Source organism: Sciurus carolinensis, chromosome 8, assembly GCF_902686445.1.
Source record: "Sciurus carolinensis chromosome 8, mSciCar1.2, whole genome shotgun sequence".
Lineage (NCBI taxonomy): Eukaryota > Metazoa > Chordata > Mammalia > Rodentia > Sciuridae > Sciurus > Sciurus carolinensis.
Genome location: NC_062220.1, coordinates 5,824,934 through 5,835,206, shown reverse-complemented (window position 1 = coordinate 5,835,206; position 10,273 = coordinate 5,824,934). Strand labels below are relative to the sequence as shown.

The 10,273-nt window shown below is 56.4% G+C and overlaps 1 protein-coding gene across 1 annotated transcript; it reads right to left on the bottom strand.

The window, feature by feature from the left end:
• Positions 1-522: 522 nt before the first annotated feature.
• Crygn (crystallin gamma N) lies at positions 523-8,164 on the bottom strand. The gene is made up of 4 exons (XM_047562952.1): positions 8,064-8,164; positions 5,892-6,140; positions 3,780-3,925; positions 523-658 (listed from the first exon to the last, which is right to left on the bottom strand). The coding sequence occupies exons 1-4, from the start codon at positions 8,082-8,084 to the stop codon at positions 523-525; spliced, it is 552 nt and encodes a 183-aa protein (XP_047418908.1). The 5' UTR covers positions 8,085-8,164.
• Positions 8,165-10,273: the final 2,109 nt, after the last annotated feature.

Below are 10,273 nucleotides of genomic sequence, written 5' to 3'. Positions count from 1 at the left end.
GGCCTCTTATAAAATCAGCCAAGGATAAAATCCAGATGCAGATGCACAAACCCTGCCTGGGTCAGGTCTTTGGCCACCAAGTAGACCACGTGGCCTGGCAGCCCTGCTGCTGAGTCAAGGAGAGGCCCCCGCTGGAGAGAGCTCGGGAGAGCAGGAGGCCAGCCTCTGGCTGTCCTGTGGTCCCCTTTTGCCCTCCCCACCTAATGGGACAGGGGTCCCCTGGCGGGAGGAAGCACCTGGGCCTCGTCCCGCACGCCCTAGGTGTCTTTCTTTGGGACCGGAGGCCTGTGGCTGGGTGTTAGATTAAGGGGTTGGTCTCCTTGCTCTGAAAGGTCCCTGTGGCCCTAGTGGGGGGTCTCCCAGCGTCCTCCTCCACCTGTCAAGCCCCTTGGGTTCCAGCCCCTGGGCCAGCAAGGGGCCAGGAAAGCACAGAGGCCAGCTCAGCACTCCTCTTTCAGGACCTTTATTGCCCAGGATCCTGAGGCCCGGGTGAGCCACGAAGGGCTGCCCCTGTCCCCAGGGCTAGAAGAAGTTGACCACCCTGCGGAGGGACTGGACGCGGGCACTATGGGCCTCCCAGTCGGAGAAGCTGCGGAAGTCGCCCCTCTCCACCACGTACATGCGGCCACGGTAGTTGGGCTCCTCGTACAGGACCCACCTGGAAGCCAGGAAAAGGCAGGTCAGGGGGCACCGCGATGCCACCCACGATCCGACTAGAAGCCCCCACTGGCCCTGCCACCCACCCCTGGCCGGGTGGATCCCCTCGCTCTGCAGAACACAGGGCACGCTGCACGCTCTAGGCTGTTCCTCACCCACCGCTGTGTGCGTCCGCGCTGGGTGTGAGGCGGGCAGGGGTGCCCAGGAATGGCCACAGTTTAAAACTGACCAGTCCACAGCAAGGGACAGGAGTGAGTCCAGGAGCCACGAGGTCACAGCCTCATCCCTCCCACTCTGCAGGGCCGTCTCACTGAGCAGCCCCAGCCGCAGGCAGGGCCCCCGGCTGACCGATTCACCAACTCGGTAGTGTCTGTCTCACTGTGCCTTAGCAACCAGAGGTGCTCAGGCCAGACAGACAGGGTCCTGTCCCCATGAGACCTCTGCTCCAGTGAACACCACTGCGGTGCCTGCAGTTGCTGTCCCCGGTGGGGATCCGTCCCCCAGCTGTGAGGGCCTAGCAGCTGCCTGCAGCCCAGGGAGCAGAAACCAATGCACAAGGACATCTTTCCGAAGCAGCTTGGAGGGCCTGGTGCCCACTGGGGGCCAGGAGAGACCTTCATCACCCAGGAGGCTGCGGGGCTGGGGGTGAAGGGTACTGCGACCCAGGTCATCAGGAAGGAGGGTGGGAGAGGAAGTGTGGGCCAGAACGCTGTCCCTTCCTTTGCCATCCCTGAGACGAGCGTGCTACTGTGGGCAAGGGGCCCAGAAAAGGCACCGCAGTACCTACTCCCCGCTCGGGGGCGAGGTCTGCCCCTGAGCTGAAGGGAGCAAACGGAGGGGGCTGCAGGCCTGACCCCAGCAGAGGACTGGGAGTGACCCTAGTCAAGGGCAGGTTTCTCCCCGTGTCCCCACCCCTCCCCTTCACTTCAGCCACCATAGAAAGCAGCTTTCTCTACTGTCCTGGAGAGGCAGGTGGCCTTGGGAAGCCTCCCACAAGGGGCTCACATACAGCCCTGGTCTCTGGGGTCCATGTGGCCTGGGCTCTGACCCTGCCTCTTTGCAATGACCCCAACAGTCCTTGCCCACCACCCCAAAAGCATTTCGCTGTTGAAGGAGCGTCCTCCATGGACACAGATGCAGCATCTGTGAGCCCTGCTTAGGGCAGGGAAGGAGAGTGACCACCAAGGCCACACAGCCCTCCTCCCCAGCCCCCTGCTCCCTGCCACGTCCTGACCCCATAGCCGGTGCCTGGGGCAGTCCACTGCTGGGAGAGTCAGGGGTCAGAAATGGCCATGAAGAGGGCAGGAGGGGGAGGGTGTGAGCGGAGAGGGAGTGCCTGCTGGGTGCTTCCTGATCCACCAGGCCTCCCTCTGACACAGCCTCCCACCCCATGGCCGCAGCCGGGCCTCGGAGGGACTGGGCCAGGCCCTCCCCACCCAGCGGCAGCTGAAAAGGCCCAAGCAGTGTCTCCAACCACCCTGGGGCTCGTGTGGACATCCCCCAAACTAAAGGGGACGGGGAGGGTTCAGCATTCAGCTGGGGTTCAGCATTCAGGGGATGGGAAGTAGAAGTGGGAGAAATGCCAGTGTATTTCCCCCAAAGTGCCCGCCAGGAGCTGGTACGAGCCCTTCCACTCTGGAACTGCGTGGAACCCAGAGGCAACGCTCTTGTGTGGGCGGTGGTGGAGGGGCCCAGCCTCACCACCCGGGTCCCAGGAAAGGCTCCTGGAGTGCCACCGTCCAGACCCAGGGTGTCCAGGCATCACCCGTGCAGCCTCGCCTTGAAGAGAGCTGACTTTTTTTTTAAAGAGTTAAAGTCACAGGTCTGTAGCTCCGTGGCAGAGCGCTTGCCCAGCACGTGTAGGCCCTGGGCTCCGTCCCCCGCACCACGAAAGAAAAAAAAAAGTGAACTAAAGTCACAGGAGGCAAAGGCGGAGGGCGTTCTGGGTCCACACAAGGAATCTATCAGGGCACAGGACTCAAGATCATATGCCCTGTGGTCAAAGGACACAAGCCCCTGGCTTCCCCACCTGCTCCTCAACAGGCCCTGAAGTCTCAGGCTGTGGACAGGTGGGGATCATATCTGGGGTCTCAGGACATCTTCCAAGCACAGGTATGTCTTTGGCCTCATGACACACAATTTAGCCAGCAGAGTTCCCAGGGTGAATTGTTCTGGAATTCTACACCTGGACTCCAAGACGCCATCAACTCCGTGGGCCACAGTCACACCCCCAGGGAAAGGTGGGTAGTGTCTATAGTTCAGCCTGGGCTAGCCCTCGTCTCCTTCAGTCCCTCCTGACTCCTCACCAGGGTCCTTGATGCCGAGCCTCAGAAATACAGCCAGCCAGCAACTCCTTAGCTTCTTCAACAAGAATCAAATGTCTGGACCAGCCATAACTGGGAGGCAGGACCCACTCTGGGGCTCTCCTGCCGGAAGGGGCTGAGACACCCAGCTCTGGAACAGCACCAACTCAACCAGATTGTAATCCCAGAAGGGCCCCCCTCCCGAGGCCCAAGTTAACCTTCCAGTCTCAGTTTGCTCCTCTGTGAAATGGGGACAATATCTACCCAAACAGAGGTCAGAAGACGAGAAGAGATGGTCAACTGAAAAGTCTCGGGGTCGTGACACTTTACCCAGGGGAGGGCACAGGGGAGCACGCGCTGCTCTCAGCCAATCAGAAGGAAGCCCACGTCTGCAGGGAGTCACCAAGGGTTCTGACAGCTGTTTTGGAGCAGGACAGGCCCTCGGACCAGGCAAAATCCCCCCAGCCACTCTGTGTCCACCAAAAAGCCACCCCAAACCCATATCGCTGACAGGGATGGTGAGGTTTGCCTGCTGGGTGGAGAGGCCCGGTTCAGGGTCAGCTTTGCTGGGCAGGAGGTGGGCAGGCATACCTGCTGAGCAGGTGAGGTCACTGTGACACTTTGTACCCTCGAAGATCCCTGGGGGATCTCTCAGTCAGTGGACTTCCCCAGGCTCAAAGAAACCAAGGATAGTCTATGACCCCAGCCCAGTCACAGAAGGACTTCAGCCCTCAACGGTCCCCTGCCTGTTTCCCACTGGCACACCCAGGGGATGGGAGTCGTGGGGCCGCTGAGGCCCGGTCCCCGGCCACCACTCACGCGCCATCCCCGTAGACCTTGGCGGCGTTGACGCAGCTCTTGGTCCAGCCCCGGCTCTGCAGGAGGGGACAGTCCTCCAGGAACTCCAGGCACTGGCCCGTGAAGTTGCAGCCCTCGAAGATCTCCAGGCGGAAATGCTCCCCGTGCTCCCAGGCACAGGTGAGGGGGCGGGAAAGAGAAAATGCCCTGAGTCCCCTCGTACAGGTGAGAAGGACCTTGCAGTCACCCAGGGCACCCAAGAGTTCCTGGCCTGGGCTGGGCTGGGGTCTGCAAGGGGCCCCATCTGGATACACACCCTCTGTTCGTTCTTTCAGTGAGATGTGCTGGGACAAAAGGGTTTTATTACTTTAAAAAGCTTGGCTGGGTGAGGTGGCACACGCCTGTTATCCCAGCAGCTTGGGAAACTGAGGTAGGAGGATTGCAAATTTGAGAGCAGCCTTGGCAATTTAGCGAGGCCCTAAACAACTGAAATCCTGTCTCAAAAATTTTAAAAGCATTAAAAGAGCTGAGGATGTCGCACAGTGGTAAAGTGCCCTGGGTTTAATCCCCAGTGCTAAAAATATAAATAAATAAAAAAGAGCTTCAAAGTCCCTGACTAGTCCAATGGTCCAATCTCTTTCTACAACTAAGGAATTCAAGATCCAGGGAGCAGGCAAGACTGCCCTGAGACCAGGGGCCTCGCGGGGTCACTGACTCCCTCCAGGCCTGGCTCTACCAACACTCGCGCCAGCTTTGACGTCTCTTCCCACAGCAGCAGGCAGACCTTCAAATGATAATATTTCAGAACTGTAACAGAACCTTTTATTAAAACATGAAGCCCAAAATCTAAAACAAATAACATCTCGTTTGCTGAAATCCCTGCTGGCCTTGACATCATTGCTCACTAACATCAGTACATGGCTCTCCCTGTGTGATTCCTGTTTCCATATGACAGGGAGGGCCAGCTCCCCACTGGCCAGATGCCTGCGGGGCCTGGGACTGCCTCATAGCTGGCCCCAGGCATGGCCTTTTCAAGAAGGGTATTCACGGGATGCCGAGTATATTTTTCATATAAACAACATTATACCGGATCCAGGGCCAACCATTCTAGTTCCTTTTTCCAAATGTCCACGACCTGGCAGAGATACTAAGAAAGTATTCTTACAATTTGAGATGCCAGAGTGCAGCTGGTTTCCGACCGATGTAGAAATAAGAGGGGGCCCCGGGCAGAGAGCACCTCCCCATGATCCCTCAGGTGTTTGCCAGAGCCCAGCCCAGGCATCCAAGGGAGGGCCCTCCGGCCAACAGGCTCTGACCAGAGCCACTCACTCTGGTCTTGGCAACTGGTCATTTCCCATCCAAAGGACCAGAATTCAGAGCAGGTCAGATGTAGCTTGGGGGTAACCCTCATTCCTCATTCCTACCCTAGAGGCACGTAGCCATAGAAGCCCCTATCTGTGAAGGAGCGACACCCTTCCCTACACACACCAGGCCACACCTGTGAGATGCAGCCACCTATGCAACTCCAAGGGACCAGCTCCCACACGTCCTGCTGACTGGCCTGTGATATTTCAGCAGCCTCCATTAGCAAATCCAAGATGAGGGCTCGGGATGTGCCCAAAGGGTGCCCAGGTTCCAGGCGGCCTTACTTTTCTTATTTTTGCTGAGCACTCCCCTTTCTGGTCACAAATCCAAACTTATAATTCTCTCTTTTTTTTTTTTTTGGTGTTGGTGATTGAACCCAGGACCTTGACAAAGCACATGCTCCACCCCTGAGCTACCTCCCCAGCCCCCAAACTTCTATTATTTTAAATGGAGAATTTAGCTACACATTTAGATCAGAAATTTAAAGCAGCTTCCTGAAAACTCCCAGGGTCTTGTCTTCACGGTACCCCTGACTAGACCCCCACAGTCTCACCCTCATGCCAGAAGGAGGCCTGGGTGGCTCTTACTCTCTTTTTTTTTGGGGGGGGGGGGTGCTGGGGATCGAACCCAGGGCCTTGTGCTTACAAGGCAAGCACTCTACCAACTGAGCTATCTCCCCAGCCCCTCTCTCACTCTTAAATATCTTAGTTGGGCCCCTGCTACAGACTACAGGAAGGCCCCAGCCCCCAGGCGGAGTGACATGCTCACCATTCCTACAGGCCGGCAGGAGCCCATGTGGTCGTTGTGGCCATTCCAGCGGAAGAAGTCAGGGTAGTCGCCGTGCTCCAGGATGAACTGCTGGCCCCGGAAGTCGGGGTGATCAAAGCAGACCCAGGCTCCACTCTCTACACGGATAGAGTTCACTCGGTTCATAAAGCCGCGGTCCTGGAAGTTGTCACAGTCCCCCAAGACCTCCAGCTTCCGCCCGGTGAAGTGCTTGCCCTCATAGAGAGTGATCTAGAAGGCCAGGTTAGAGCTCAGGGTCAGGTTTCTCTCCTTTCAGTCTTGGGGTCCGTTGTCTGGGACCCAGCATCCTCTAGGAGACCCAGATTCCCAGGCCACCAAAGCCCTGCCCTGCTGTGCACAGGAGGTGCCCGAAGCATCTGCTGATTGGGCAGGAGCGAATGGTCAATGGCTGCTGTCAGACAGCTCCGGCCCAGCTCCCAGTGGAGCAGACAAATCGCAGCTCTTCGGGCAGGAATTTCCCCTTTGTCTAGGTGCCATTTGAAAACAGCTCTTCACAAACTTCCACCACCTTTGTTAAACTCAGTTTTTGTTCATTGTTAAAACAACACATCCGTAATGACATTAAAGGAAATCTCTCCAAAAGAATAAACTTCTACTACTCACCGGAAACCAACATTTGTTTTTTAGAAAGCTGGGTTCCTGGGGCTGGGCCTCCTTAGCTAGAGAGGCTGAACCTGTAAAAGCCAGGCCCAGGAATCCTGGCCCAGGATTGAAGTCCTCAAAAGCTGACTCTAAAAGGGTCACCTTGTCTCTGTTTTTTCACAGGCCTAAAAGGTAGGTGTCAGGACAGGGGTAGTACAGACAGTGTCCTATAGCTAGGTAGCACTGACAAGTTGTCCTTGCCCCAAACTTTTTTTGTACTGGGGACCCAGGGCACGTTACCACTGAGCCACATCCCCAGTCCTTTACTTATTTATTTATTTATTTAGAGACAGTATCTCACTAAATTTCTTAGGACCTAAGTTGCTCAGCCTGGTTCAAACTTGCAATCCTCCTATCTCTACCTCTTAAGTCTCTGGAATTACAGGCAGATCCACTGCACCCAGCCTTTGTCCCCAACTTAACAGCTCAAGCAATACAATTCCCTCGATTCACTTCCTGTCATGGAGACTAAAATTCCAAATATTCAATAACTCTTTGGGTCTCAAAAATTGTGGTCCCAGGGGACCCTATCAAAGTACAGTAACCCAGTGACCGTTGTCATTTATGCTTTGCAAATGCTTCCAGTTCTCCCCGGTCCCCTGGAGCTAGGGCAGCTGTATGCTCTGGCCAAAGGAATGTGTGTGGGAATGGACACTTGCAAGCCAGGGCATGACTGATTTGTGGGGGGTGGGGGGACTCTTTCTTTCCCCTTCTCATGTTACTGTCAGCCTGGGGCACAGGGAAGGGTGTGAGGACAGAAGTACTTACACCCATGATGAATATGTGGTGCTAGGGAGGCAAACACCCTAGTTGATTTATGCCACCAAGCTATGGGGCTATTTGTCACTGAAGCATAACCTAGTTCATGCAGATGAATATAGTGATGCTCTCACCACTGAAGCACTCGCATGGAGCTTCTGGAGCCCAAAGGCTTCATGAGATTAGCCAGGACAGGGTCACTAGAGGAAGAGGAGAGATATCCGAATTGGCTACCCTTCCAGCACAAGACAGGTCTGATTGAGAGCCTCCCAGACATTCAGTGAGAACTGGACACCCAAAGGACTTGGAGGTCCTCAAGGCTTGACAATTTGCTGAGAGCCAGCCCCACATACCCATGAAGACTGGCGAGCAAAGAACACACGCTGACCATCCTCTCATAAAGAAGAGACAGCTAGGATGGGCAAGGCTAACCCACCCCAAGCTAGCAAGAAGCAGCTTGACCACCCTCCCTACTCCTGACTTGTCGGAACCCCAGAACACCTGAGAAAGGGGCTGGGGAGAGGGGGACCGTCCCATGCACCCACGCCAGAGGCCCTCAGCCAACAGCCAGGCGGCTCCATTTAATTAAGAAATTAGGCCAGCTTTGCTAGGCCTTGTCATCTCCAAAGGGCGCACGGAGCCACAGTGTGCACCTTCCCCAGGCCCACGCATGAGGGGCGACCGCGGCCCCTGCTGGCTCGCATTCGGGTGGGAAGGGCGAGGCCCACTCACCTTCCCGGAGCGCTGCGCCATGGTGCGCCGCTGTCCTCCACCGGACCCAGTATATACCCCGCGGCGCCCTGCTGGCTCAGCGCCGCCGGGGACAAAAGATTTGCTTGGCCGGGCACCGCCGAGTTAGTGCTGTCGGGCGTGCTAAGCCCGAGAGGGGCCGCGGGGCCGGTCGCTGGGACCCGACCCGCGGCCACCCTGCGCCACCCGCAGGGCGCTCCCGCCCCTGCCAGCCCCCAAGGCCTCCTGCTCCCCGACCCCTCCTTCCCAGCCCACCCGCTGTCCTTGCTGAGTCAGGACCACAGCTCCACCGCGCCCACTGCGGTTGCCTGGGACTGGGAAGGGGTCTCCCCAGGCCCTGTGTCTCTTCCCCAGGGCTTCGCTTGAGCCCCTTCCCCACTCCATGTCCCCTCCTTCTAACCAGAGCCTCGGACCTGGACCTCCCGCAGCCTCCATCTCACCTGGCTGCACTCTCACCTGTTACTGCCTCCTTTCTTCCCAAATAAGGATGGAGTCCATGCAAGCTTCCCGGGGCCCCTTGTAACGGGCTTCCCTGATCTTAGCTCCCAGACCCAGCCCTGGCCGCCCTCCCTCTCCAACCTTCCCCTGCGGTCCTCCCTCCTTGGGATACTGCATCTCTCTCCCACTGGGGATCCTCCTAGGTGTCACCTGCCCTGGTCCATGCTGCACCCCTGGGGGGCCACAGTGCCCTGCAGCCTGCACCTCTACACTTGAGCACAGAGCAGACCACCCGCGTGAGCAAGGATGGGTTTATAGAGCATTCCGGCCAAGAAGTCCTTGGCACACCCTGGAGCCGCAGAGATTGTTTATGGAAGGAACGGAGTAAACACTGAGGCCACAAATTGCTGGGGAGATGAGATGGTAATACAGGAAAATGCGGGGTTGGCGGGCAGTGGAGGGACAGGCTCGGGAGCAGACAGAAGCGCAGGGGCTGCAGGGGTCCTGGGGTGGGGTGGAGGGAGTCGAATTGGGACTTCTACTCTCCGGAAAATGGAGTGGTTTCTTTCTCTTTTTTCCCTCCGGAGCAAGGGATTGAGCAGTGAAGGAGACTTTTATTCTCGAACTGTGACAGACTCACAGATTAACTTCTCAGCCTGTCGCGTCGGGAGTTATAGATGTGGGGTAAAGGAAGCGAGCGATGGGTGGCTAAATACCGGGGAGGAATATTCATGTCTTCTGGGAGTGGGTGGAGATCTGGGATTCAGGCACCCCATCTTTTCACTTTTTCTTTTCTTTTTTTTTAGTACTGGAAATTTAGCCCAGGGGCACTTTACCCTGGAGCTACATCCTCAGCTCTTTTTAATTTTATTTTTACTTTGAGACAGGGTTTCCAAGTTGCTCACAGTCTCCCGGAGTTGCTGAGTCTGGCCTCAGGGGTCCTCCTGTTTATCCTGGAGGACCTGGGATTTCACTGGGATTCACTGAGTCACTGGGATTTCAGGTGTGCACCACAAATCCCCGCTCTTTTTGCTCTTCATGTGGTTCTTTCCAAGTCCTGAGATGGCCATTGTCTACTGTCATAGCTCTGGGGACGTGTCATTTAGCATGCGGATGGATTATAGAGAAGCCAGAGGTTCTCTGGTGGTCACTCCCGCAGCCATCTTAGACCTAACTGGTTTGGGCTAGCGCATCTGGAGAGCAACTTCAGACTTTCAGGTATCCTGTCTTCAAAGATCAACAGGTTAGAGTCGGTGAGATTCAGCTGTTTCGCTCAGGCAGTACAGATCAGGGCAGGGTAACAGGGCCGCATCCGTAGCTCTGAGCAGTGTATTTTTTATCACCATTTCACAAAGGAGGCCTCCAGCTCCAAGGAGAGCAGGCCACATGATTCTTGGGTCAGAGTAACCTTGCCCTTGCTCTAGGAAATCATCAAAGGCAGGGGGAGGTGGTGTTGGACTGGATCCCACGTCACCCTGGTGTAGAGGTCATGCCCTCCCCTGCGACTCCACCCAGGGCAGCTGCTGCCTCCCAGGTGTCCATCCGCACTCCAGGCCACACCTTCCAGCACTTGCCTCTGGACATGGGCCCTGTGGGAATGGATAATTAAAAACAAAGTTTCCTGCCAACCCAGAAAAGTAGTGGAGAAAGAAAAACAGTCATTACTGAGTAAGCATTAAACCAGAACAGGACAGGCTTCGCGGGGGACCTGCTAAGATGTTGCAATATCTCAGCCTGTGAGAGCTCATCCTTAG